Source organism: Aythya ferina (assembly GCF_964211825.1).
Source record: "Aythya ferina genome assembly, chromosome: 2".
NCBI lineage: Eukaryota > Metazoa > Chordata > Aves > Anseriformes > Anatidae > Aythya > Aythya ferina.
This window is the reverse complement of record NC_140297.1, coordinates 160,974,768-161,002,684: the sequence shown is the minus strand read 5'-3', so window position 1 is coordinate 161,002,684 and position 27,917 is coordinate 160,974,768. Positions and strand designations below refer to the sequence as shown.

General features: G+C 69.0%; 1 protein-coding gene across 1 annotated transcript; it reads right to left on the bottom strand.

Annotated features, from left to right (window-relative positions):
• Positions 1-15: 15 nt before the first annotated feature.
• Positions 16-26,645, bottom strand: LOC311430601 (microtubule-actin cross-linking factor 1, isoforms 6/7-like). Its single transcript, XM_084507363.1, has 40 exons — positions 26,521-26,645; positions 26,155-26,275; positions 21,795-22,375; positions 21,156-21,326; positions 20,872-21,032; positions 20,325-20,484; positions 20,128-20,212; positions 19,268-19,509; positions 18,947-19,066; positions 18,639-18,746; positions 18,312-18,530; positions 17,887-18,090; positions 17,579-17,810; positions 17,256-17,482; positions 17,064-17,186; positions 16,658-16,759; positions 16,452-16,553; positions 15,686-15,841; positions 15,285-15,440; positions 14,442-14,639; positions 14,233-14,361; positions 13,828-13,998; positions 13,569-13,724; positions 13,123-13,329; positions 12,882-13,001; positions 12,480-12,649; positions 11,365-11,524; positions 10,932-11,129; positions 10,325-10,450; positions 9,935-10,078; positions 8,725-8,913; positions 8,274-8,388; positions 8,032-8,198; positions 7,509-7,671; positions 7,149-7,303; positions 7,000-7,074; positions 6,434-6,551; positions 6,156-6,343; positions 5,949-6,069; positions 16-5,766 (listed from the first exon to the last, which is right to left on the bottom strand). The coding sequence occupies exons 3-40, from the start codon at positions 22,338-22,340 to the stop codon at positions 5,720-5,722; spliced, it is 6,231 nt and encodes a 2,076-aa protein (XP_084363489.1). The 5' UTR covers positions 22,341-22,375; positions 26,155-26,275; positions 26,521-26,645; the 3' UTR covers positions 16-5,719.
• Positions 26,646-27,917: the final 1,272 nt, after the last annotated feature.

Genomic DNA, 27,917 nt, shown 5'->3' with positions numbered 1-27,917 from the left:
CTCGCATGCCTGAGACCTGCGCGAGTGCCTCCGGCTGCCGCGGCTCCTGGCACAGCCCCACGGTGCCCCGCTGGGCCCCTCTGCTCCGGACCTCTCCTACCTGCCCACGGTGGTCGCAGGACGGGTCCGCCCGGCAGGTGCCCGCAGTCCCGCTGCTTTCACCGCTGCTTCCTGCCGGGGACTGGAGCGCGTTTAAAACCTTTCCCTTCCCCGCCCCTGGGGATGACACACCAGCCCAGCCCTGTGCCATAAGCTCATGGATCAGCCCTCCCCACGGCTTCATCTATGCCCAACGCCCCCCTTGCCGTGGTCTGGCTGCACATGGCCCCGCTGGGCTGCGTCCCTGTGCCCCATCACCGCAGCCTGCCCTGTGCCCTTTGGGCAGGAGTGGGCCATGCTCTGAGCAGGGCAAGGGGCATGCGGGTCCCCAGCTGGCCACGATGCCCATCGGTGGTCCTGTCCCACAGGCAACCACCTGCTTGGGCAGTGCCCTCTGTGGAAGAGGAGGGAGAAATGGGGAGAGACAACAGGGCCTTTGTGCCTGCACTGCTCTCATCTCCAGCAGCCTCTCCTCCTTTTCTCCATCTCACAGCAGCCCCATAACCACCCCTGACCCCAGCAACTCTCCCACTGAATCCTAAAATGCCCCAGCACCTCATCTGGGTGGCAGCTCTCACCCAGCTCCCCTCCTATGGCAGCCCCTGCTGTCCCCATCACCCCGTGCATGCTGTGTGTCCGTCCCCTGCCGTGTGTCCGTCCCCTGCCCAGTTGGCCACTGCGGTGCGTCCACACCCTGGGCTGCAGCTGCAGGGCTGACAGACCCCAGCTTCCAGCTGGCACCAAGGCAGCTGAGGAGGGAGTGGGGGACCCCCATTCCTGCCCTCCCCAACTTTGCCCTCATCCTGTTTTCCGACAAGGATGTGCAGGTGGAGCCCGCACTGCCCCAAACATGCCCAAGCCACCCTACTGCTGCCTGAGTCACCTGCGCACCCCTCCTCTGCCTCCGTCACCAGCCCCACGCCTTTCCCCGGACCCCACTCCCAGCCCCACACCCTGCTCCCCATCTCCACCCTGCGCACCCCTGCTCCTATCACCGGGGCCACGGGTGCTTGGTGGGCCCCAAAAGTAATCAGGCACCAGGCACGGGGAGGTGGGCCTCTGGGGATCTGGGCGCTGCGGGGTCATGCTGCAGCCCCGTCCTGGTGCCAGCCCTGTGCCGTGCCGGGGAGGACGGATACGTGCTGCTTGGGCAAGGTGTTTATGGTGTGTAGGAGTGTGTTGTCTGGAGAGCTGCCGGTATCCAGGCGCGGGGCTGGATGGGCGAGCTCCTGGCACAGCGTGGTCCAGCAGGCACATGGAGATGGCTCCTGCTGTGGGTCCCCGTGGCAGCAGCGCTGCACCCCACGCGGAGACAGCCCCGTGCTCGGTGTAGCCGTGTGCCCACGCAGGGACCTGCTCCGTGCCCGCTGCCTGAGCAGTGCAGAGCCCAGTGCTCCGGGACTGCAAACACCCTCGGGCCCACCCCGGGCAGCAGAACTGTGGCACCAAGAGAGGGGCTGGCCCAGGTGCCATTGGCAGGCGATGCCCCACAGCTGAGGGTGATGTCCAAATGGGGCAGCACCAGCAGTGGATGCAGTTTCCCCCTGGCAGGGCCAGCAGCCAGCTCCGTAGCTGTCCCCTGTTACGGTGGTACACTGGGAGGAGGCTGTGTGCCGAAAACCAGTGTGGGTTTCCAATGGCCACATGGGCATTGCCAGTGACTGTTGCAGAGGTTTCACTCCCAGGAGGAGCCGGGGAGCCTTAATCCAAAGGCAAACAGTGATGAGTGCTTGGCTCTGCAGGGGGATCAGCACCAACATGTTGGAGTGGTGCCGTCACCGCAGAGCTTCCCGCAGGCGAGGCTGACCCGCTGGCCTCTAGTGGGGTCCTGGACCCATCCACGGCCTCCCCAAGGCTGTGCTGCCCTCAGCTGCGAGCAAGGATGGCCCCGTGGCTGCAACAGGGCCAGGAACGGTTCACAGGGGCCAGGACAGCAAGACACATCTTGCCAGGGGCCAGGCAGCTGACAGGGATCATCCCCTTGCTTTCCTGAAGAGGAACTGTGCTGGGCTGTGCTAGGTTGTTCTGCTGCTACGCCTGCCGACAATGTTTTGCTTTTGCTTTTTTGGGCACGCTGCCCAAACACAGGGGAAAGCATCTGGTTACGGTAATTAGCAGTAATGTGTGGTTGCAATTCATGCGTATGCATTTGAACTAACCGTCTGTGGCTTAACCAAAACATCTTAGCTGCTAACAAAGAAAAGGGCTCAAACCAGCCAGGGCACCTCTCCCGGCCCATGGGCGGCTGTGGCTCAGTCTGGAGGATTCTGTTCGCTCCCAGGAGCCGCAGTGAATCCCCTGCTCCCCGGGCTGCTGAGCCAGACGGGCTGCAGAGAGAGGCTTGCTGGGGGCAACGGGAAGCTCATGGGCAGCCCAGAGGCGTGCACATGGGGATGTGGATGCTCAGCGGTGCAGGAATGATCCCAGGGTGGCCAGGACCCCCTCAGCTGCTGGGGATAGCTGAAGGAGACCACCACGGCAGGCTGGTGGGCACTGCGGGGAGGGCGCTGCAGCAAGGGAGCAGTGCTGGAGGTGCTCAGCCAGCACCACGCTGTGTGCCCCACGGGGCCACCTCTCCTGAGGCAGCCAGGCTGTGCTGGCCAGCTGCAGGGAGCGTGGCCCCACAAGGGCACACCAGCACGGGCAGTGCAGCTGGGACGGGCTGGGATGGGGCGAGGTGTGCAGGAGCTGGCCCGTGCCCAGCTGGGACGCGGCGGGGCTCAGGCCAGACGCTGAGCTCAGCACCAGGAGGTATCTGCTGCGGCTCTGCTGCCAGGTACCTGCACTCACACACACAAAAACTGCCTTGTGCAGGTAGGTGAGAGTGGGGGGATCACACACACGTGCCCATGAAAGTGGCGCACACGCGGGCTTGCACATGCACTGGCCCCAGCTCAGGAGCAGGGCTGGCATGCAGACACTGACCCTGGCATTACCAAAGCCACCAGCACTCGTGTCCTGGATGAGCCGAGTCCTGTCAGCTGCTGTCCCCAGCATGCCACTGCCTCCAGCCCCAGGGGCATTCTGTCCCTGTGCCTGGCCATTGGCTTTGCAGGATCAGGATGGGGCCCAGGGATGTGAGCTGGCTCCATCTGGGGCTGTGTGGGGTGTGCAGGGCGAGCACACGGGGCTGGACCCTGCTCCTGGGGTTCCCACAGCCAGGGCAGGTGCCGGGGTGGTTGGGGAACAGGGAAGCATCCCCATGGCCCTCTGTGGGGACCTGCTGGTGGTAGGGCTGCTCCGCCACATGAGGAGGGCCCCACACAACCCAGCTCCACCGGGACAGCTCGGATGCGGGGGTTTAGCTGCCTGTGCCCGGCCGTGCTGCCCATCCGGGGCTGAGCCTCCAGCGCTGCGTCCCTGCACTTGGCAGCTGCCCGCTCGCTCGCTGCCCCCACGAACCACTTGTGCAGCAAAGCAAGGCAATGTGCTTGCAGCCCTGTGACGCTCCCCCCACAGCAGGACAGGCAGCAGGAGACAGTCAGCTCCCTGTCACCATGCTGCCATGAGGATGGCACAGCCGCAGGGGGTCCCTGTGCTCCTCAGGCCTCTGTGGGTGCCGGTGCCTGCCCAGCCCTACGAGCAATGCGGGGCCACACGCGCTCCCCCCGCTGCCCCACGCCTGTTGTCTTTGCGTCCCAGCCAGAGTCGGTGCCTGGGGCCCTGGATGCGGCTGACACAGGCTGGTGGTGCCGGTGGTGCGGGGTGTGTTCCCCGCCTGGGAGGGGTGGATGCCATTTCCACAGGCAGAGGAATGTGCAGTGCAATCCGTGTCGGCCGCCCCAGCCCACGCCGGCAGCACTGCGCGGAGCAATGTGGGTGCGTTGGTGGATGCTCTGCTCTGCGGGGCGCAGGGGGGCTCGGTGATGGGCAGGGGGCTGCAGGGGCTCTTTCGTGTGGGCTGGATGGGGAACAGGCACTGGTGCATTTCCAGACCTGTCCCCCTTTGGCGGTGTCCAACGCAGAAGTACTTTGTTCAGGAAAAATGAGTGCAGAGGCAGTTTTAGGGGACAGTGGGACTAAATCCCATGAGGGCCAACAGGACCAGGGTAAGGGAGGAGGCAGCCAGGCAAATCCCAGACCCCACTGGAAGATCAGCAGAGGGCTGTGGCTGCCTTGGGTCACGGGGGTCTTGGACTCATTTCCCAACACAGAGAGGTGCCAGGGAAGGGCTCTGCTGCTGTGACACCAGGGGACAGTCCCCACACAGGGTGTCCCTGCGGGGTCACAGCCACATCTCCACCATGAGCAGTGCCTCAGGACCCAGGCCCATGCTGTCCTGCAGCCATGCATCCTGTTGTGGTTTAACCTGGTTTAAAGCAGGACACATCCCCATCCCAGCTTCCCCTGGCACTGCCGGACCAGTAACACCACTGTGGGGCCGTGCTGGCCTGGGACCTCGCGTCTGGAGGCTGTGGGGCCAGAGGAGGGCAGCGGGCACACGGGGACGGCGATGCTGCATGTCCCGGCGATGCCTGCCATGGGCGTGGGGCGCAGCACAGGCCTGGCCCCCCTCCCTGGGCAGAGGTGCTGGGCACAGCAGGAACCCCAGCAACGCTTTCCTCAGAAAGGAGGTAACGTGGCACGGCGCCTGCTGGCACCCGCGGTGGCAGCCCAGGCTTGTCAGCCTCGTCCCCAGCGCTGCGCGTCTCCGCCGGTGGCACGGGGCTGGGAGCACTGCCCCCCGCGCTGCTGCGCAGGGACAGGCAGCAGGGTGAGCGGACAGACAGACTGCAGCAAGCCCCGGGTGCTTATAGAAAAAGAAATCTACTCTTTATTGTGGCTGGCAGGGCCGTGCCCCGGCCAGGGTTACATTCAGCTCTACTGCTGTCCGGTTAGCGGGGTGGCGGTGAACATGCGTCAGCAGGGCAGGGACCCGCCACCCGAGGGGTGCTGCGGGCGGGATGGGGGCACGGGGACCCCCGCCGGTGGCAGCCCCAGCCCTGCCGGGGCGGGGGACAGCTGTGGCCAGGGCCTGGTGCGCACACACCACAGGCCCACGGGGTGAGGGTTAGCACCAGAAATGGGGCTCTGCACCCGGTGAGGGGCCCCGGCGCCCGGCTGCGGCACCCTGCCACCTCCCACCTCTCACCAGGCACGGGCAGGCAGCGAGGGCAGGCTCCCTGCCGGGTGGTGCCAAATGCCCGGGGCCTCAGCAGCTGCCTTAAGAGAACAGGAGCCTGGGGGAGACAGGCGGGGGCCATCCCCGGGGCACAGGGGCCACCGGGGCCCTGGGGGAGCCCAGCACCGCGATGATCCAGGCCGCCCGCAGCTGCCCCGGGTGCTCCAACTGTGGCACCCGCCTTGCCGGGTGGGGTGGTGGGGCTGGGGGATGTGCCAGCCAGAGCCTGGGGGTGGTTTGGTGTGTGTCGGGGGACGCTTGCATATATGCTGGGGTCAGTGATGGACAGACAGCTCAGCCCTTGCCGGTGGGCACCCTCTCGCAGGGCCGCAGCGCGGTACCGGAGCGCGCAGGGCGGCCACCCTCGGCCCGGAGACCCGTGGGGCGCACGGCTGCAGCTTCGCCGTCCTCAGCCCCGTGGCGGGCGGCCTCCGGGGAGAAGAGTCCTGAGTGGGGCCGGCCAAGGGTGCTGGGCACAGGGCGGGTGGCTGGGGGGGCTCAGCGGCAGGGGCTGCAGCGCTCTGGGGGGGACCCCTCGGGCGGCTCTGAAAGGAAGGGGCAGGGCTGGAGCGGCTGCCTCGCTCCTGGGGCTGGGGGACAGACCCCCACCCTGACCCCCACCTCCCGGACGGCTCCTGCTCCCCACGCTTCACCCCCCTGCTCCCCCAGGCCTGCCCAGCCCACAGCAGCCCCACAGCCCCCCACCCCACGTTGGCACAGCCCTCACCTGGGGGTGCCACATCCGGGCTCTCCTCGGCCGCGGTGAACTGCAGCTCGGCCCCGTCGGGCAGCAGGGAGCCCCGGGAGCGGGGGCACCGGTCCCCAGAGCGCGTCCTCCGCAGCACCGACTGGGGAGGGAAGAGACACAGGGGCTGCAGTAATGTGGGGGGGTCAGTGCTGCTAGGACGGGGGCTCGGGGCTCCCCAGCCCTTACCTTCCTGGCCAGGGGGCTGCTGGGGGCTGAGGCGCTGCTGTAGAGGCTGAGGCTGGAGTTGGAGCGGCTGGGGGACAGCACTTTGGAGGAGGGGGCCGACTGGTTCCCCGCGCACTTGGCCGCGGTGGCCCCGAAGGCATCTGGGGACAGGTACTTCTCGTTGATCTTCAGGTTGGTCCTGCCCTTCACTGGGGAGGGACAGCAGAGGCCGTGAGACCCCAGAGCACACAGCCCAGACTCGCGGGGCGCCGGCTGGGCGCGGGGACGGCCGTGCCCACCTCTGCAGGGGTCGTTCTTCACCAGGAACTCATCCAGCGCAATCCAGCCCCCGCCAACCCGCACCATCAGGGTGCTGCGCAGGATCCGCACCATCCGCAGCTGCTGTGACTCCCCGAACTGTGGGGAGAGGCGTGTGAGGGCACGGTGAGCTCTGGAGGGTTTTGGCTGGGCCGGGAGCTGGGCACGAGGGCAGGACCCAGCACCCAGCGGTGCCTGGCACCAGCCCACCAGGTCCCCCCTCCATCAGCACAGATGCTGGGTTTTCCCCGCAGACAGGCAGGGGAAGGAGCTCCTTGCTGGGGCGCAGAATGGGTGCTGCTGCCATAGGCACGTGGGAAAGGGGGCAGCCACCCGTGTCCCACGTCCCCCTGGGGACAGGGATCCCATGGGACATGGGGGGCTCTCCCGTGCCCTCTCTGCGCCACTGCAAAGGCTCTGACAGCAGAGGCCGTGGAGCTGGGGGACCTCAGCACGGTGCAGGCTGTGCGTGGGTGTCAGAGCAAGCCCAGGACCCCCAGCCGGGGGGTGACAGCAGCGAGGGGCAGCGGGGGGGTTTGGCACCTACCCGGTACCTGTTGGCACTGATCTGCTCCACCTGGAAGCGCTTGGCACAGTTGCACTGGGCCACCTGCCTGTTCACCTGGAAGACAGCCCGTGTGGGTCAGGCCCATGGCAGGGCACCAGCCTCGTGCCACCGCAGCCCCCTGGCCGTACCTCGTCCTGGATCTGGTCGGCATCCGCGGTCCGGCGCAGCGGGTCCCGGTTGGGGTGCAGGGTGCTGACGAATTCGTAGTAGTCGATGAAGCCGTCCCCGTTCATGTCAAAGATGCTCGCCACGGCGTTCATCTCCAGGACGTTGGTGGGGAACTCTGGGGAGGGATGGGGACCCTCAGCCCCGCTGTGCCCCGCGCAGCCCGGTACCAAGCGCAGCCAGCGCTGGCACTGAGCCTGGGTCCTCCTCCCGGGGGGGCCTGGCTGTCAGCTCCTGCCCCCGCCGCTCCCAAACTGCCCCGTCCCAGGGGGCACGGCCCCATGAGCCAGTCCCAGCCCACCACGGGTCCTGGGCACACTCACTGGAGGAGAGGACACTCTCGATGAACTCCCGCTGGCTGATGCGCCCATCCTGGTCCCTGTCGATGCCACGGAAAACATCCAGGACCCGGGACTTCATCTGGCTGATCCACTGCATGTAACGCTTCCTCCAGACCCCGAAGTCGAAGTGAGCAAACTCCTCCAGCTCAGAGAGGCACAGAGGAATTAGCGTGGTCACAGGAAAGCCGCTCAGCCCCCACCTCAGCACCTGTGCTGGGGCTCAGCCCCGATGCTGTGCCACCAGCTTGCTCCCGGCCCTGACCCATCAAAGATGGGCGCAGGGGACCCAGGACCCCCAGCTCGGGGTTGCACTGGGGAGCTGCAGGCTCCAGTGAGGCCGGCTCTGGTCCTTTGGGGTCACCCCCTGCCCATGGGGACATGTGGGGACAGGGTCAGGGAAGGCTCCTGGCTCTGCCTGTGCTGTTCCACTGACCCCAGGGCCATCCCCACCCATGCACAGGAAAGGAGCTGCTGGCACGAGCCAGGGCTGCAGCACTGCCCCTACCTCCCGCAGGCGCTGCAGGGCCGTCTCCAGCCGGTACTGCCTGTCCAGAGCCAGGAGCCAGAGCTGCTGCCAGCGGTGCAGAAGCTGGGCCATGAGGGGCGTCTGGGGCTCCAGCCCCCCAAGTGGCACTGCTGGAGCGCCCTGCGCCTTCCCCACGCTGCGGCGCCCTGCAGCCAGCACAGGCAGGGGTGAGGGCACGGCCGGGGGTCCGGGGCGCAGCGTGGGGGCAAAGGGGCTCTTACGTGTGGCCAGTCTGCGGGCGGCTGGTGGCCCCAGCTCAGTGGCCAGCTTCTGCTTGCAGCTCTTGGTGACCTTCTCCACGTCAGGCTGCTTGCGGTTCAGCTCTTCCATGAACACCTGCCACAGGAGGCCGGCGCTGAGCGCCCACCGGCTGTGCCAGAGGGGCCCCCAGGCGTGCCCCCCACCCGCCAGCACAGCTGGAGCATGGAGCTGAAGCCAGAGTGCGGCCACCCACCAACCAGCCCCAGGACAGTCCTGCATCAGCATCCTTCTCAGTGGAAGCAGCAGCTCAGGCATGCACCCAGAGCGCCGCAGCATTGTGCATGTGCCGGCTGCAGCCACGAATGCACCCAAAGGTCCTCGGTGGGGCTGAGCACTCCCACCGGTGCCAGGAGGGTACAGGGACGACGATGAGCCCCCGGCATGGCAGGGAGCTGTCTGCGGGGCCCTCACCGCGTGCTGGGCATGGAGCTCCTCCAGCTGCTCAGCCTCCTCCGGCAGCGGCTCCTGGTCCCGCAGGCTCAGCGCCTCCTCGGCGGCCGTGATCCAGTCGACGAGCTGGGCCATCTCCTCCCGCTCGGCCGCCAGGCTGGCCCGCTGGGCCTGCAGCCTCTCGCCCTGCTGCTGCGCCCAGCTCAGCACCTACAGCAAGGGGCAGGGGCTGAGCCACAGGGGCTGGCGGTGGCGCGGTGCCGGACACGCGGTGGTGGCACTGTGCCGGCAGCCCCAGCTGCGCACTGCTGCAGGGGGGTGAAGTCTGCATCTGGGGAGCCACGGCCCAGCCCTGCCGTGGGGCAGGAGCACAAAACCCTGTCCAGCTGCCCCAGTGACCACAGATAGGAGCACTGGGCAGGGACATGAGTGCTCCAGGACCCTATGTGCCACGGGGCGGGAGCATGGGGCAAGAATGTGGATGCTCCGGGACCTATCCCTGCCCGTGGGGCAGGCTCAGGGGCCCGCTGGCCAGCTGGGTCAGGGCTGACAGCTCTGCCCCTCATGTGCCAGGGACCTTGCAGCTCCTGGGGCTGCCACCAGTGCTTTGAGCACCACAGCTCAGCACATCCCTGCGGGTGGTGGCCAAACGTGCCTGTACCCAGGGCCGTGCTGCTGCCGACGTGCTCACTGCCCCCGCAGCATCCTCGCTATCTGGGGTGAGCGGGGCTGCGGGTGAGGGCAGCCCCGCAGGTGTCGGGACGGGACGTGCTGCTCCACACCCTGGGGCACCTTCAGATCAGATGCATGGATCCCTGCTCACTGAGGGCTTTGTGCGGGGATCGGCCAAACCGGACAGACCCGTTCAGGGAGGAATGGGAACCGGGAGGAATGGGAGCGGGGAGCACTGGCAACGGGGAGCACTGGGAACACGGGGAGCACTGGGAACGCTCTTCTCTGCAAATCCACAGAGCAGGGAGCCTCTGGGGGAGCGGGGTCTGGGTGGGGATCCCCGAGCCTCTGCTCCCCAGGGACCAGGGGACGCCATCTCATGTGCATGGAATGAGCCACCGGCCCAGTGGGGTTGGAGAGACCGTGGGTGCTCCCCTGCATGGCCCTGGGGTGGGGGGCTGTGTGGGGCTGTGGAGGGCTGTGTGGGGCTGTAGGGGGCTGTGTGGGGCTGTGTGGCTGCTCCCTGGTGGGACGGACGGAGCCGGGGCACACAGCTCACCTCCTGGAAGCGGCTCTTGGCGACGGTGACCCAGGATTTGATGGTGATGATGGAGTCTGGGTGGCTGGTGGAGAGGATCTCCTCCCCCAGCGAGGTGATGCACTCCAGCTCCAGCTGCTGGCACTGCAGGGACTTCATCAGCTCCTGGGAGGGCACACAGAGTGTGGTACCGCGGGGTCCCAGCCCCCCGCATCCCGCTGCAGACCCCAGAGATGCTGGGACCAGCTCCCACCCAGCCAGGCATCCAGGCAGGGAAAGGGTGTAGGGTGCTTGGGGCCCCAAATCTCCATGCCTCGGGGTGCTTGGGGCCCCAGACCCCCAATGGGACAAGCAATGGGACATCCTGGAGCAAGAACGGAGATGTGCCTGGAGGTGGGGGCTGGCACTGACCTGCAGCTGGTTCTGGCACTCCTGCACAGCCGCCTCCTCCTCGGGGAAGACGCCGTACTTGAGGGTTTTCTCTGACTCGGAGAGGCGCCCCAGGAAGGACTGCACCAGGGTGTGAAACTCCTCTGCCTGCCACGACAGCCCGGGACCTGCTCGGTGCCCACCCTGCAGCCCCCCGCTCCTGGCGAGCCCCCAGCCCTGCAGCTGCCCACGAGGCACCCGGCACAGCCGCTTCTGTGCTGAGACCCCACAGCAGGACAGCAGGGATGATCTTCACCCCAAACATTCCTTGGGACACAACTTTCCCTGACCCCATCGGTACATCCCCTCTGAGGAGGACACCCCGTGCAGCACTCTGCCTCGTGCACAGGCGCCCTCCGTACACGTGCACCTCCAGCAGGTGCCTGCAGCACCCAACCTGGCACCCTGCTGCAGCACCTTGCGACACGGCCACCCACAGCCCAGCACCCCACACAGCACCCTGCATGCACGGCCACCCACAGCTGTGCACCCCATGCAGCACCCCGCAATGCACAGACGTGTGCAGCCTTCCCATGGGGGGCTCCAGCTGCAGCCCCAGACCCTGCAGCCCCCCGGTCACCACCCGCACCTGCCGGAGCGCAGCCTCCAGCCGGGCCTGCTTGGAGACGGAGAGCTTGCAGACCAGGTCCCACCGCGTGCTCAGCTCCTCCATCTGCTTCTGCAGCCACTGGGAGTCCACGCTGCTGCTGCCGCGGGTCAGGTCCCGCACCGAGCGCTTCAGCATCTTGATGCAGCTGGCTCGCTTGCCCAGCTCCTTCTGGAAGACCTGAGGGGGAGAGAGCAGGAGGGAGTGGGAGCTGACGGGGGTCCCAGTGGCTGTGCAAGTGCCCCAGGTGCACGGTACGTGGGGTGCGTGGGGCACCCCAGCACTGCTCGGCGTGATGGAGGGCTGCGGGCAGGGCTGGTGCTGAGCCCAGGGCTGCCCTGGGGCTGTCCCTCCCCAGGGGTCCCACGGGGCCAGGACGCAGCAGGCAGCCCCCTGCACGGCCCAGGACACCCACCTTATGCTTGTCCATCAGGTCACTGACCAGGTCCCGGTCCCCTCCGACGGGCACGTCCTCACTGAGCTGCGGCTCAGCGCGGTACAACCAGTCCATGAGAGCCTGCAGCGCGTCGGTGAACTTGCCTGAGAAGAGCAGATCCTCCTCCAGCTTGTGCTGCCTGCAAGGGAGCAACCACAGCCCTGAGTGCCTGGGATTGTATAAGCACAAGTCTAAGAAAAACAGAGTGGTTAATGTACGTAATTCTTGTATCTTGCAAAGGAATGTTTTAGCAATTCGTGTCAATAGAGAGCTTGAAGGGAAATGTTTTTGTAGGTTTTTCCTTGAAGTCTCTGATATCTGGGGGGTTTCAGAATAACTGCTAACTATTATGACTATTGCATGGGACACGATGCAAGTCTCTGCTATCTGGCCAGGAGATTAAGGAGACGGGGAGAGCTGAAGAACAACTAAAAGACAAAGCTAGCAGGGGATGTTGCACAAGTCTCTGACATCCAGCCAAGTTGGACAAAGGAGAAGGGCAAGAGGGAGGAAGACTATGAGCCTTCAGCACGAGAGACCCCCCGAGGGACCACCGGCGACTGATACGCATGCTCCAGTAGGAGGGTTTGGATTCCAGAAACTAATTATAATGACCCTGTTTTTTTTTCAGAAGTAGTAATGAATATGTATCAGCCTAGGAGCATAAAAATCAGCTGCTTGATGTAACTGGTGTGCGTCCTGGTGGAGCGGAGACTACCGGCGCACCCAGCACTGTTTGCTTACCTCTATTCCTTTAATAAATTGTAAACTTTGATTATAGTCCTATTTTGAAGACTGAGCCATTTATTACACCATCCCATCCCATCCCATCCCATCCCACCCCACCCCATCCCATCCCATCCCCATCCCATCCCACCCCCAACCCCATCCCATCCCCATCCCATCCCATCCCATCCCATCCCATCCCATCCCATCCCATCCCATCCCATCCCACCCCACCCCATCCCATCCCATCCCCATCCCACCCCCAATCCCATCCCATCCCATCCCATCCCATCCCATCCCATCCCCAATCCCATCCCAACCCCAATCCCACCCCACCCCACCCTCCGGCACGGGGCAGGTGCCCTGACCTCTCGGCAGCCCGGCTGCACAGCGCGTCCCAGCGCTCTTTCAGCTCCCCCAGCAGCTCCTCCAGCGGCTGCAGGTCCTCGGGGAGCCGGGCTCTCTCCCGCAGGGCCCTCCCGCTGCGCAGCGTGGCCTCGTACACCGGCCGCTTCGAGCGCAGCTCCCTCTGGAAAGCCTGAGGACAAGGGGGGGTGAGCCCGGACCCCGGGGCTCAGCGGGGTGGCCGGGGCTGCTGATGCCCCTCACCCAGGGGCTCTCTGCACCCCCTGAGGCAGACATGGAACGGTGCCCAGCCGTGGCACAGGGTGGGCTGGGAGCTTGGGAGCCCCTCTACAGCCCCCAGCTCTGCTCCCGCTGCCCTTGGCCAGGCAGTTTGGGACTCCCCCGCAGGGCAGCTCGCCCCTCACCTTGTGCTCAGCCAGCTGGCACTTGATCTCCTCCTGGCTCGTGGCCGTGTCCTGCGGCGCCTCCAGGGCCTGCTCCGCCTCGTCCATCCAGTCCAGGAGCAGCCGCCGGGACTCGCTGAACTGCAGCAGGGAGAGGGGACTCGTGCAGGGCGCACAGCGCCGGGGCACAGCGCCGAGGAGCCACGGGCAGCGCGGCACAGCTCCCTGCAGGGCCCGTGCCCTCGCCACCCCGGCCGGGTACCTGCTTGGTGCGCTTGCGAGCCTCCTCCAGAGCCGCCCCGCGCTCCGCCGTGTGCTGCAGCACCTTGCCCAGCCGCTCCTTGGCCGTCAGCACGAGGTTCTGGATCACGGCTCCGTCCTGCTTCCTGCTGAAGTCCTTCAGGCGCGACGCCACGGCCTCCAGGCTGCTCAGCTTTTCCCCGTGGGCGTTTGCCTCCTTCACCAGGGCCTGAGGGCAGCCAGACGTGGCTGGGGTGCGTGGGCAAGCCCCTGAACCACAGGGCAGACCCACACCACTGCCACATGGGGGGAGCCCTGGGGGCAGCCCAGGGGGATTTCCCCTGATGGTGCCAGTGCCGGTGCTGCTCAGGACCTCTCCGGAGGACCCCAGCCCCCAGAAGCCAGCCCACGGACACGGGGTGTCCCCCTGCGGGTGGGACAGAGCCCTGCCAGCCCGGCCACACTTGCCTTGTGCTCCTGGATCTGCACAGTGACAGTGTCCAGGATGAAGCTGGGGGGTGCGGGGGAGCTGAGGAGCTCCTCTGCGTGCGCCACCCAGCGCAGCAGCTCCTGCATGGTGCCGTGGAACTCGGTGGTGACGGTCAGCCCCTCGGCCAGGCGCTCCTGCAGGCACAGCGGGGATGCTGACCGGGATGGGCACCCGCAGACCCCCAAGCTGGGCAGGGTCCACACCCCCGGGTGGGCAGCACGCCCCTGCCCCACGCACCTTCCTCTCCTGTGCCTCGGCGTGGACGCTCTCCCACTTCTGCTCCAGGATGCGCAGGCTGTGCTCGGTGCTGCAGGGCCGTGCCGCGCGGCAGGAGCCCAGCAGCCGCTGCAGACGGTCCCGCACGGCGTCGTACGTCTCCTGCTTGGACTCCATCTCCTTGCACAGCTCCTGCCGAGAGAGCCCGGTGTCAGAGCCCCGCGTCCCTGCCCCAAGTGGGACAGGGAGCAGAATGCTCCAGCTGTGACCAGGAGGCCTGGACAGGCAGGGAGAGGAGCAGAGGGGCTCTGCCCATCTGGGGAGGGGAGGAGGCAGAGAAGGGTCCCAGCACCCCAGCGCGGAGAGGACAGAGGGGGGGCACCCCCCAGGGATGGTTCTGCAGCTTGGGGGGCGCAGGGAGCTCACCAGGTGAGCGGCGAGCTTCTCTTTGGTGGTGTCTGGGTGGCCCCACGCCGGCTTGGAGAAGAAGAGCTGCAGCTCCACGTGCTCCAGCCACTGCAGCAGCTCCGTGATCTCCAGCGTGATGTCCTGCACCTGGGGGGAGGCGCAGGGGGCTCAGCACTGCCTCCGTGAGCAGGGGACGTGGCAGCGGGGGCGGCCGCCGTGCTCTGCACCTGGCTGAGGTTGTTCTCCAGCTCCAGCTGGCGGCTCTCGGTCTCGCTCTGCACCACGTCCCAGCGCTGGTTGAGCTGCTGCAGGCTGCGCTGCAGCCCCTCCACACTGTCCCCCAGGCTGGAGAGCAGCAAGCCTTGCCCGGCCTCGTTGACGGACTGCACGGTGCGGGCATGGGACATCACGTCGTTCCGCAGCACCTGGGGACAGCACGGGGCCATCACGGCCAGCACCTCGCACCCCGCCGGGCACCCGGGCCACCTCCCCACCCGCTCCAACGCTGCCATCACGGCACGGGGACTGGGGAGCACCCTGGCAAGGGACACCCAGAGCAGGGGCTTTTGTCCTCCAAGTGGCACGGGGCAGGTGCAAGGCAACAAATTTGCTGCTTCATGGCTAGGACGGGGGATGGATGAGGCTGGGGCCACCCTGCCGTGCATGGCCCCCCCCGGCTGACATGCACCTCGCAGCACCCTGCTGACGGCAGGCACAGCACGAGCGTGCCCGGGCAAGGGGAAGGAGACAGCTCACTCCTTCCATGCTGTCACCGCGGGAGGGGACGCGTTCTCACGCCGCCCGCCCCGAACCACAGACCTGCCTGGCCAAGCCACCATCACCCCGGGGCTCGACGCCTTGCGATGGGCTGGGCAGTGCCAGGAGCTGGGGGGAGCAGTGCCCTGAGGCACAACACGGCCCCGCAGCAGAAAGACCTCAAAAGGGACCACACAGTGCGATGGGACCCCACGGCAGGACCATGCCCGGTCCCCTTGGAGGCACGCAGCCAGCAGCCTGGGGGCAGCCCGGGATGGGGCGTGCAGGGAGCCCTGTGCCACGGCCGCCCTCACCTTGTGCTTGGCCAGCTCGATCTCGCAGCTCTGCAGGTCGAGGCGCAGCAGCGTGGGGCCCTGCAGCTGCTCCGAGGTGTGGGACAGCCACTGCAGCAGCTCCTCCAGCTGGTGCTGGAACTGCCCCAGGCCCAGCAGAGCTGCCTCCAGCTGGTGCTGTTGGAGGCAAGGGCAGGATCAGGCACCCGATCGGTGGGGTCAGCCCTGCCCACATGCACCCAGCACCGCGTAGCACCATGCACCACGCAGCACCACACATCCACTCTGCTGCGGCTCTCACCTTGTGCCCATCTCCTGGCAGATCTGGTCACCAGCTCACACGCCACCACCGCCTCCCAGAGCTGCCACCCCAGCCCTGTCCCATGCCTGGGACCACCCTGCACTGCCCGAGCCCCCCTCACCTGGCGGCTGACGATCTCCTCCTCCAGGCGGTCCCAGCGCTGTCGGAAGTCGCTGAGCGGGGCCGGGGGGTCCCCCTGCCCCTGCCCCCCGGGGCCAGCCTGGTGCCGTAGGCTCTCCACGTCCACCTTGCACTGGTAGAGCTCCCGCTTGAACTCCTGCGGGGCAGATCATAGAATCTGAGCACCAGTTAGGTTGAAAAAGACCCTCAAGATTATCGAGTCCAACCATCAGATGGGTGGTGGCACACGGTCCCTGGCCCTCTGACATGGAGCCATGTGCCACCAGGCATGGCATGGCATGGCATGGCACAGCATGGCATGGCACAGCATGGCATGGCATGGTTGGCACAGCCAAGTGGCACGCTACAGCATGGGAAGGCTTTGTATGGCATAGCATGGCACGGCACAGCTGAGTATGGCACACTATGGTACAGGATGCCATGGCACAGCACAGTTTGGAATGGCGCGGCACAGCCTGGCACAGCCTGGCACAGCCTGGCACAGCCTGGCACAGCTTGGCACGGGCACCTGGGCCCAGAGCTCCTCCTCGTGGAGAGCCAGGAGCCCTGCCCGCTCGGGGCACCTCGGGCAGGAGGGATTTGGGCACCCCGGGCAGGTCCTGGCCACCCTCTGCAGACCACGAGCAGGTACAGGGGGCACCGGCTCTGTCCAACACACCGTGCCAGGAGATACCCCGAGCGCCCGCCTGCCCCCTGCTCCCCACGCCCGACCCCAGGCCGGGGAGGCATCCTGCAGCACGGCACACCTTCAGCTCCGCCAGCTGCTGCTGCACCATGTCCAGGTCCCCACCGACGAGGAACTCCTCCGCGATGCGCAGCTCAGCCGCGTCCAGCCACTCGAACAGCCGCTGGGGACGGAGGGACCGAGGCATTGAGGAGGGCGGGGGGCCCTAGGCGCTGTCCCCATCCCTCTCCCTGCACACGGGACACGCCAGCCCTCCCGGCACCCCACCTGCATGGTCTCTTGGTAGCTGACGGAGGCCTGGAGCTGCTCCTCGAGGCGGGCGTAGCGCTCCGTCCACACCTTGTTCAGGCTGTGCCAGGAGGAGTAGAGCTGCGGCAGGGCGCGAGGGTCAGCGGCACCGCGCGGAGCTCGGGGGGGTGGGCACCAGCACAGGGCGCAAGTCAGCCGGCACCACCACAGGGTGCCAGGGACACCGTCCCCTGTGCAAGGACACCAGGAACACCCACCCTCCCTGCAGCACAGCCCAGGGGCACCCGCGGGGCTTGGGAACGCGCCTGCCCCTTCTCCAAGGTGCAGCTGCGGCTCGGCTCTGAGGATGTCCCATTCCCACGCCCCCCATACGGACCCATGCCCACCACAGACAGCCCCCCAGCCCCCCAGCCAGGGCGCTCACATCATCCAGGCTCTTGGTGACGTCGGGCTTGTCGGGGTCCCCGCAGGAGGACATCAGCTCCACGCCCAGGATGCCCAGCGTGTCCAGCTCGCCCTGCAGCGAGTCGATCTCTTCCCGCAGTGCCTGTGGGTGGGGAGGGGGCTCGGAGCTGCCCGTGCCGCGGGGCTGCCCTTGGGGACCCCTGCCCTGTACCTGCATGGTGCGGAGCCGCGTGCGGATGGCCTCGGGCTCGCCGCCAGCCTCCTCCAGGCCCAGCACCAGCTGCTGGGTGTCGCTCAGTGTCAGGGCCAGCTCCGAGAGGCCGTGCCAGAAGCGGTCGGCCAGCGCCAGCAGCTCCCGCAGCCAGCGCTCCTGCTCCTCGCAGCGGCCCCGCAGGCGGCCCCACTGGGACAGCAGCTGCGCCGTCCGCTCCTGGATCCCTGCGGGGCGCAAGAGGGACGGGGCTCGGCCTGGGGCGCCACGCGGGGCCTTGCACCCACACGGGGACGTACTGCTCCCACACCCCCTGCCAGCACCTCTGGCAGCAGCGTCGGAGTTGGCTGCCTGCATGCTGGCCAGCAGCTCAGCGCCCTGTGCCTGCACGGTCTCCAGGGCCACCCCCAGCTTCTCCAGCTCGCCCAGGGCCAGGCTGTTCTCCCGGATCTGCTCCCGAAGGTGGGCCGTGTCGCCGCGGACAGAGGGCTGGCTTTGCAGGCGGCTCTGCAGCCGCTCCAGGCACTCCAGCAGCAGGTCCATGCGCTCGGTCAGCTGGGGAAGGTGCAGCGGGACCGGCCCGGTCACCGGAGGGAAGCTCGGGGGGACCCAGCCCCCGTGCCGGCCGTACCTGGCTGTACCGCGGCAGCGCATCCTCCAGCACAGCGGCCGCCTGGCGCACACGCTCACGGACACGGCAGTATTGCTCCTCTGCCTCCTGCCAGCGCTGCTGGAACGGGGCGCCCTGCTCCGGGCTCAGCTCCACCAGCTGCGCGGAGACGCGCTGCAGCTTCCCCATCAGGGGCCGGTGCTCCGCGATCGCCTCCCGCAGGCACTGGTGGCAGAGGAGAGGCCGTGGGAGCGTGAGGGGCCACGGGACGGGGAGCACGGGGCCAAGCTCCTGCTCCATGCGCTGCCCTCTCCCACGTCCCCTCTGTGCTCAGCCACCAGCGCCTGCTGCCTGCCCCGTCCTGGGCTGAGCCCCGGTGCCCTCCCCACCGCACTCCCACGGGGTGCCAGAGCTCATCCCAGCCTTTGCCCTTCCCCATCCCTCACCTGCAGCAGTGCCTGCTGCTCCTTGAAGGCCTCGTAGCTGATGGCATTTGGGGAGAGCTGCACCCCGACGGCCTGCGTCTCCTCCAGCCATGGCAAGAGCTCGGCGTGAGCCTCGGCGAACTGCGCGAGCAGGGACTGGGCGTGCTCCAGCTGCACGGCGCAGGCCCCGCTGCGCACGAAGAGCTGCTCCGCACGCTCCCGCAGCGCCTGCACCGAGGGCTGCAGAGACACACAGCTCGCCGGGTGCCCGCTGCCAGCATGGGGACACGGCACAGCCGGCCTCGTCCCCCCCGTACCACCCGGCACGGCCCCGCTGCGGCCGCTCACCTGCAGGCGCTGCTGCAGGGGCTCGGGGCAGGACCGCAGCAGCGGGTCCGCGATGCCCAGCAGCCGCTCCGCCAGCCCGCGGTGGTGCAGGATCTCAGCAGAGAGCAGCTGCAAGACACAGGCAGGTGGGTGCCGCATGGCAGCTCTGCGGGGCTGCACGTGCCAGACCCAGGCACACGGCCCCCGGGGGCTGGCTGTCCCCCTGCCCAGCACTGATGACCCTCTCTGGGGGGACAGCGGCCAGCCCCCAGCCCCGGGGATGGCACGAGCAGGGCGCACGGTGGCCCTGAGCAGCTTCTCCGACCCACCTTCTGGTCCGAGAGCTGCGAGCGGAGCGCCTGCGCGTCCAGCTGGACCTGGCTGACCGCCTCCAGCCGCTCGCCGAGCCCCTCCAGGTGGGCGAGCTCAGAGCCCAAGATCTGCTCAAACTGCAGCAGGGAGGGGAGCTGTTGGCTGTGCACCGGGGGGGCTCCCAGGGCAGAGCCCCCGGCGCATTCGGTCAGGGCAGGACTTCCCCGCTGCCCGGCACGGCTCATCCCTGCTCCCCTCCAGACCCTTCCCTGTCTGCGTGATGGGGACAGAGGGGGACGGTCCCCAGGGTCCATCCCCAGGGCCCCAATTTCCCGCACCTTCTCCCTGTCGCTCGTGCTGACTGGAGGCTCCTGGCCGCCGTGCTGGCTGTCCCAGGAGGCCAGCTCCTTCTCCACGCGTCCCAGCCAGAGCGCCAGGTCCTCCTGGGCAGTGCCCACGCGGGAGGAGGCCTCCAGGGTCTGCCCCAGACGGTGCACGGTGTCAGCGCTGCTCTGGCCCACGATGAGGTACCGCATCCTCAGGGACTCCATCTTCTCCTGCGCCAGCTGCGCCTCCTCCCCTGCGGCGGTGCCACGAGCAGCCTCAGCACCGCAGCACCATCCCCAGGGCCAGGGACCTGCTGCAGCAAGCACGCCCTCCCTCCCGATGGTCTCCACATCCTGCTCTTCCCCTCCTCTGCTTCTCCTGGGCCTGGCTCTGCCCCCATCCCCACCAAGTGCCTGTCTGCTGCTGCCACTGCCCTGCCCTGGGCTCCCCCCGGCCGCTCTCTGATGGGATGCGTGTGCCCCTCCACGAGGCAGGGCGGGCATCGCACGATGCCGTGCTCCCAAAGTCAGTGGCAGCCCAGCGGGGAGCCCCAAGGACACCCCGCACCATGGGGTGCCCCCACTGCCACCTCCCTGGGACATGCCTTGGTGCCGGACAGCCCAGGGCAGAGCTCTGCACCTCTCCCTTCCACCTCCCTGTCCCCACCCTGTGGCCCTCCACATCCACAGGGACCCAGCTCCACATGGGCGCATCTCACCCTGCTCATCTGGGGGCATCTCCACCGCCCCCCTTTCCAGGCCAGCCCCTTCCCGAGGCTCTGCCCTCACTGGGACTGCAGCGGGTACCCCACAGACCCCGCTACCCGAGCCCCGGGGCTGCGGTCCCCCACGTGGTGCTGTCCCCATCTCACCTGTCACCATCTGCAGGACCCGCTGCCCGCTCTCCAGGACTCCTTCCAGCTCCGCCAGCCGGGCGCGGATCTCCTCGCAGAGGGCCTGGGAGGGAGGCTCCTGTGGCAGCGGCTGCTCTCCCCGTCCCAGCCCTCCCCGTGCCCAAATTCGCGGCTCCCTCCGCGCCCTGTCCCGCTGTGTCCGTGCCCGCCCTGACCTGGGTTTGCTGGTGGGCTTCCTGCACGCGGCTGACGCAGCCGTTGGCACGCCAGAGCTGGGCCAGCTGCCGCTCTGTGGCACCGAGCCACTCCTGGAAGGAGTCCACGGCTTCCTGGAAGCTCTGAGCTGCCGGCAGGATCCGCTCCAGGCGGCCGTACCTGCGCCGGGAAGGTGGGTGAGCTGGGCTGAGCTTCCCCCCTAACCGCGAGAGGTGAGGCCGGCATCCCCCCGTCCACCCCAGGGACACGCTGCGGGCGCCTTGGGCTCAGGGTCCAGGGAGCGGGGACGCAGGGACATGGGGACACGGGGACATGGGGACACAGGGACACAGGGCAAGGCAGCTCTTGCCCGGCTGCACCAGCCCCAGCCCTGTTCCATCTCCATTCCTCACAGCAGGGCGAGCACAGAGCCGCTGACCCCGCACAGATGTGGCGAGAGCACGTGCTGCTGCCGCTGCAGGGCACGGCGGGGGAGCTGCATGGCACCACTCGCCACTCCTGCGCACACAGGGCTGGAGGCTGAGAAATGCCTCGGCCCTGACCCACCTGGCTTCAGCCTCCTGCATCAGCTTGCCCCACTTCTCCCCGAGGCTGGACAGGCTGCTGCTCCCCTCGGCTGCTGCTGCCGTGGTGCCCGGCAGCGCCGCTCGCTCCTGCAGGACGTGCTCCACACGGGGCCTCCGCTCCTCCAGCAGCCGCTTCAGGAGCTGAAGGGGGCACGGCACAGAGCTGTGCCGGGGGGGCCGCCCGGCCCCCAGCCCCCAGCCCTGTAATCCCCGGCTGGAGGGAGAGCAGCGTGGGAGGGCTGCACCTGCCCGGGATTTGCCGACCTTCTGCTCCTCCAGCTGCGCCTTCGCCACCTTCACTTCCGAGGAGGGCGGCTTCTGGTTGCTCACCAGCTCCTCCATGTCTGCCACCCAGGCCAGCAGGCTCTCCAGAGTGTCCTGGGCTCGCTCCGTACCTGCCACATCCTCCGGGACGGGGACAGCCCGCAGGGACACCTGGGGAGAGAGGTGGCTGAGCCACCCCGGCTCGGGACGGCCGCGGGGCTGGGGTGCTCCGGTCCCTGCGATGCCCAGTCCCGGAGGCGGCGCTGGGACAGAGGCACCCAGCCCAGCCCGAGTCCTCCCCAGCACCCCCGGCCTGGCCCCATGTCACCTGCCGGTCCCATTGGCACAGCCGTGCTGGGGAAGGGCTCTGCACAGACCTCTCGGTCCTCGGGGCCAAAAGATCAGGCACTGCCTGCAGAGCTCTAGAAAGCCCTAGCGCACACCCTGAAGCACCCAGCACGGTGTGCACCCTACAGGCTCACGGCGCCAGGGGCAGGCTCGAGCCCCCACCCGCTGTGGCAGAGGGGAGGGGGCTGCTCCGACCTCCTGGCACCTGGCTGGGGGTGCTGGGCCCCCCCAGCCCATGCCTAGGGTTGGCACGGCGTCGTCCTTGGTGAGAGGCTCCTGCCCGGCAGTCACCTCTGGGGCATCCGCGTGTCCGGCTGCGAGCTCCCCCGCGCGCTCCGTCAGCACCGTGACCGTCCGGGTGACCAGGGGCTCGCCCTTCTCGCCGGCCGGGTACTCGGTCACCTCCACAATCTCCGTCACGATGGTCTCCGTCACCTCCGTCACTTCTGTCACCTCCCGCGTGGTGACGGGCTTCCAGGACCAGGCGCTCCGGGGGGCGCCGGCCCGGGGGGGCGTCCAGGCTGCGCCCCGCGCCTCTCCCTGCCCCTTGAGCGGGACGCAGGCTGCGCCCCCGTTCTGCACCGCCACCTCCGAGAGGCTGCGCTTCAGCACAGGGCTGCCTGCCCCGCTCCGGCCAGCCGCAGGTGCCGGGCTCCAGCCGTTCTCCACCGGCGCCGGCGGCTTCTCCAGCGGCCCCATCTGGGCCTCCGCGACGCTCCCGCCGGGCGGCTGCCCCACGTCCAGCCCCAGGTCCCGGAGCTGCGGCTCCCGGAGGAGCTCCTCTGAGCGCCGGCTCTTCTCACCCAGGCAGCTGGGCCGACTCACCGAGTTCCCCATGGCGCGGGCGCCGGGCCCCCACCTCAAATCCCGGCCTGAAACGAGCCAGGAGGACGCATGTTATCGGAGCCACCACGGGGCTGCTCGGCGGCCGAGCCCCGCTCTGCAGCACCTGGGGCCTCATCCTGCACCCCAGGACACTGGCTCCCAGCTGCACTTCTGCCCCAAAGGATGCTGCTGCCACCCGAATTCCTGCACAGTCCCGGGGGACCCAAAAGCCCCCGAACAACAGGGCCAGGGCCCTGGGGACAGAGGGATGAGGCACTGGTGGTCACCTAGCCCTAGCTGTCACGGGGAGAGGGATGGCGCCGGGCGGGGACGCCGAGGGACTTGTGGCTTTGCCACCTCTCGGCGGGCAGCGCGCATCCCTGCCTGGCAGATGCGCGTCTCGTTAAGAGAAATGTAAATGAAAGGTACCGGGAGGCAGCGCAGGGCGCCCGCAGACAGGCAGATGCTCCCAACCAGCATCGCTTTGTGCCATTAGATTAACTCCGAGGCGAGCGGAGCCGGGAGAAAAGAGCCATCTGTCTGCGGCGCCCTGACAAAGGCAGCACCGGGGACCTGCGGGGGGGAGCGGGGCCGGGGCCGTCCATCGGGAGCACCCACCCGGCAGGCAGGCAGCTCCCCGCCTCGCCGGCCCCTGCCCGCCTGCCGCAGCCATAAATCCCCCGCGCCACCCGCCAGGACCCTCCCACGCCAGACCCAGCCCGGCGCTGCCGCAGCGCAGCCTGCGCCCGGGGCCTGGTGCCGGGCATGCACCCGCGTGCAGGAACACACACACACACACACACACACGCGTGTGCACGCACGCCCAGGGGGCTTGCAGGGGCGCACACACGCGTGCACCCACCCGCATCGCCGGCACGGACCCCTGGCTGCTGGGGCTCTGCGTGCACGCGCAGCCCCCTGCCCACAGCCCCCCGGCTGCAGCCCAGCCCCTGGCAGCACCCAGCCCCACGCAGGAGCACTGCACACACCTGCTGCTGCGTGCACCTGTAGCATGGCCACGCTCCCCACGTGCGCTTGCACCCATGCTGCTCAGCCCCTCGCACGCCATGCAACAGGCGCAGACCCCGCACCGCCGCCACGCTGCACGCACGCACCCCGCAGCGGTGCCACGCAGCCCCAAACATGCCCACGCCAGCTGCGGGCACGTGCAACGGGGGCACATGCGGGGTCAGCGTGCCGCACACGCAGGGTGCACGCCCCGCAGGGGTCAGCCCCGTGGGTGCACTCTGAGCCCCCCGGCACGGCGCAGACCCCACACACGGCACCTGCGACCACTCTCCCATGGTTGCACCTTGCAGGGGGGCTCCGGGACCCCGCTCCCGACCCCGCACTCAGCGCCCCCCGACCCCCAGGCGCGCCCCCCGGCCCCCCGCAGGTCGGGGCTGCCCGCGGGGTCCCCGGGGGAGGCCGTGGAGACCCCCCCAAACCCCCCGTACCCCGCGGGGACCTCGCGCCCCGCCCCGCCCGGCCCCGCGGCGCGCCCCCCCCGTGCGCCCCCTCGCCCCCCGCGGGTCCCCAGGCGGGGCGGGGGTCGCAGCCCCGCACTCACCCCGCGGTGTCCGTGGGCCGGGGCCGCCCCGCTCCCGCCGCCCGCTCCCGGGGGCGCCGCCGGCCCCTGGCGGCGGGGCGGGGACGGGCGCCGGGGGCGCGGAGCGGGGACGGGCCCCGGGTCACCGGCGCGGGGACATGGCCCGGGGGGCTCGGCGCGGCTCGGCGCGGCTCGGCACGGCTCTGCTGACCCCGCCGCACGCCCCGCTCGTACAATACGGCCGCTCGCGTTAACCCTTGGCGTGCTGAGCCGCGGCGGGGCCGTTACCGGGGAAACCCCCGGGGCCTCGCAGCCATCCCGGGCGGGGGAGGGGAGCGGCGCCGTTCCCACCGCCCCCCTCCCCGGCACCTGCCCCCGGCCCCGGACCGGGCTGGGAGAGCCCCGGGGGGCCGGGACCCGGCCCCGTGCGCGGCCCCCCCCGGGCTGGACGGGGGCTACGGGGAGGGGGGGGCGAGGGGGGCGCCGCTGCCCGACCCCGGGTCCCGAGCGCGGCCCCCCCGGGGGTGGCCGGGGCGCGGCCCCCTCCCCGCGCACCCCAACGCCGGGGTGGGGGGGTCTCGGGTGGGAGCAGGGGGCCGGGAGGGGGGCGGCCGGGCAGGGGGGCGGCGGTGCCAGGACAGAGCCCCCCGCCCCCCCGGGGGTCTCCGGGCCGGACTCGCCGCTGCCCTGGGTGCGGGAGGGGATCGGGGCTCCCGGGGGGGTCGGGGCTCGGCTGCTGCCCGCGGTGCCCGTGCCGCCAGCCCCAGCGCCGGAGCCTGCCCGAGCCCACCCCGTGGGGGGCACGACCCCGGGGCCGGGGGGCTCCTGCCCCGCGCAAGGAGCGGGTGCCCCTCGGGGGGCCCCGGCAGCGTCGCGGCGCTGATGGATGGGGTCCCTTGGGCAATCCTGAAAGCAGCGGGCGGAGGCGTCCGGGGGCTTTGTCTGCTCGGCTGCCAGAGACGCGGCAGGGAATTAGCATAGCCCGGGGCTCTGCGGCGCCTTCCCGCTGAGCGGGGGGCTCAGCACCCGCTGCTGGGGGTGTGCGTGGGCGCCCTGCGGAGGAGGGGGCCTCCCTGGGTGCTCCGGGACCCCCCTGGGGAGCCACGACAACGGGGAGGCAGCCGGGGGCTGGCCAAGGGTGCTGAGCCCCTGGTGCTGGCTCTGTGCTTGGCGGGGGTGATGCTGCCCCACTGAGCACCCCAAAGAGAAGCTGGCTGGGGGGTCTGCACCCTTCTATTGCTCCCCCAAACCCAGCTCCATCTGCTCCTGCAGCATGGCTCTCGCCCCCCACCACGCAGCCCTATGCAGGGTGTGCAGGAGCCTGGGCACCCCCGGCACAGCCACCACGCTGCTGAGGCTCCCGTGCCCCCGAGCGCCCGGCCGGGGCCCCCCGAGGTGGGGGCAGCAACCCCGGCTCCCTCCCGGAGCCTCTCGCTGTGCCTGACCCGTGCCTGCCAGGAGCTCTCCTGGCACGCTCCCCGGCCTCAGGTACGGGCTGGGGGTGGCGCGGGTGCCCCGGGCAGAGCGAGCCCAGCGCGGGGCAGCGGCGGGAGCGGGCGGCTGGAATCCGCAGCCTCAGATCCCGGGAGCTGGGTGGGTTTCTCCTCGGCCTCGGCTTTGTCTGCGCCAGGGCCGCGATGAATGGCCCTTTCAGTTTGTGCTGTCATGTGTGCGCGGGGAGCCCGTGTGCTGGCCAGCCCCAGAACAAAAGGAGCCAGCGAGGGGACTGCTCACAGGGCCGCGAGGAGGGGCTGGCCAGGGCAGCCCCCGCCGGCCGGGTGCTCCCGCTGCTGCCCCGCACCAAGGCCGTGCCGGCCGGGGGGACGCCTCGCAGCCTGCTGGCAGGGCCCTGCGAGCAGATGGGCACGCAGGGCTGCACGGCGGGGACACGGCTGGGCAGCGTGTGCAGCCCTCCCTGCGCAGCTGCACGGCCCTGGCTGGATGCAGGGGACGCAGGACGGGGCTGCGCCAGGGGCAGGAGGTGGCAGGGACCGGCTGCCAGCGGGGGCTCGAGGCTCCAAGCCCTCCGCAGCCAAAGGAGGTGGCGGTGGGGTACGGAGACACGGCCGTGCCACGGGGTGAGCGCCATGGGGACACAGCCCCCTGCCTGGTCCCTCGGTGCCAGGGGGAGGTTGGCAGTGCCACACCGTTCCCACCAGCCGCAGCCAGGCACTCACTGTCCCGTTTGGGGACCGAGACCTCACCAGCCTCCGTGAACCGTGGGCTGGGTCCTGCCTGGCTCTGCCGGCCGCCGTTTGCCCGGGGCCAGCCCGATACCTGCAGCGCAGGGCCCGGCTCCGGCAGCCTCTTCTCCACGGCGTCCAGCCAGTGCCGCAGGGCCAGCAGCTGCTCGTGCACTTCCAGCCGCCACTCCGTCCCCTCGCCCCGCTGCTGCGCCCTGCGGAGAGAGCGCGGGACACGCAGGGCTGCAGGGGCACAGGGCACAGCCAGGACATGCAGGGTCCCCTCCAGGGACCCCTCGGTTTGGGTGGGACAGCGATGAAGCTGCCCGCGACACCCTTGTCCCTTTCCCGGTGGCTGACCCAGGCGGGACGGTGCCAGATTCGCCCCAGCCATCACGAAGATGCCCACGAGCAGTCCCTGGCCCTGGCCAGGTCTCGATGTGCCCAGCAGACCCCGTACCTCTCCAGCTCCTCCGCCTCTGGTGACAGCCCCTCCGTGCTCGTCCCGGAGAGCCCGGTGCCATCCGCAGCGAAGCGTGTCTGCAGAGAGAGCAGAAGGAAGGGGTGGGATGGGTTTTTTTGGCATGGTGGGGCCGATACCTGCAGGCAGGAGGAGCCGTATGGTGCCGCAGGGCAGCAGGGACCCCGTGGGTGCAACCCTGTCCCAGCCCAGGTGCCCAGGAAGCCCAACTCACCCTGCCCCAGCTGCCCCGTTATCCCCGCAAGGCCCCGCATGCTCGCCTCGCACTGGCACAGAGGTCTCAGGGTGCCGCCGTGTGCCCCCCAGCAGGGAGTGCCCCCCACAGATGGGGCAGCCACAGGGCCCATCCTCACCCCCCAGGACAAAGCCCCCGGGACCGCCAGCCCTTGGTGTTCCCTGCCAGCTCCAGCACCGCAGCAGCTCCCGCAGCGCTCCCAAATCTCTTGTCTCTGTTTTCCCAGCACTGCTCTCAGACCTCTGTTTCCCCAGCTACACCTGCCAGCCCCTCGCAGTCTGGGGCCCCCCACATCCATAAATCTGCTCCTCATGAGGCCAGCAGTGCCAAACCCTGTGCTCAGTGCCAGGCTGAGCGCAGCCCAGGCAGGGAGAGCCCCTCAGTGCCCCACAGAGCCCCTAAGTGCCCCACAGAGCTCCCCACCTGCCCAAGCCCTGCACACTCAGGCACTGCCCTGTCCCTGTCCCTGTCACCAAGCCATGCTGCCCCTTCCTGCCCTGTGCCGCGTGGCACCCATCCCTGCAGGGCCCGCGGGTGGGTGCGGGATGTGCCGAGGGCTGGGCAGGCTTCACAAACCCCAGCACCAAAGCCCCAGGAGCAGCAGCTGGCTCTGGGCTGGGGGCACTGCCCGGAGGAGGCTGAGCTGCACGGCACAAGGGACCCCCCCCATATTATCTCGTGTGCTGGCTGCCTGTGGGAGTTCTCCTCTCCTTCCAGTGCCACCCCTGTGCTCTCCCAGTCCAGACCAGTGGGCTGGCAGGACTCGTCACCAGCAGTCTCGAGATGGGCACGGCACCAGCAGCGATGACTTTCTGACCCCGTCCCCACCGGGGCAGCATCACCTCGCCCCATTTCCACCTCCTGCACATCGACTGCGTGTCTCAGACCAGATACTGCATGCCTGGTCCCTGCAGCCCGCGGTCCCACACGTACCCTTGTGGTCCCTCACCCTCACCACCCCCCAGCAGTGGCCAGAGCAGCCCCGAGCCCAAAGGAGCTCAAAGGAGCTCAGGGTCACGCAGAGCTCACCCGGGGCACAGCCAGAGAGCTGCCGAGATGGGGGAGCAGAACTGCTGCGAGAGGCTGCGGGAGGTGAGGTACAAACCTCCTGTGGGATGCTGCGAGGAGGGGGATGAGAAGG

Coding starts and splice junctions, on each gene's coding strand:
- LOC311430601 (XM_084507363.1), bottom strand. CDS start 22,340: ATGGGGAACTCGGTGAGTCGGCCCAGCTGCCTGGGTGAGAAGAGCCGG. Junction 16,760..17,063: donor TCACCAAGAGCCTGGATGAT/GTGAGCGCCCTG, acceptor GCCCTGCCGCAG/CTCTACTCCTCCTGGCACAG. Junction 6,344..6,433: donor GAAGAACGACCCCTGCAGAG/GTGGGCACGGCC, acceptor GTCCCTCCCCAG/TGAAGGGCAGGACCAACCTG.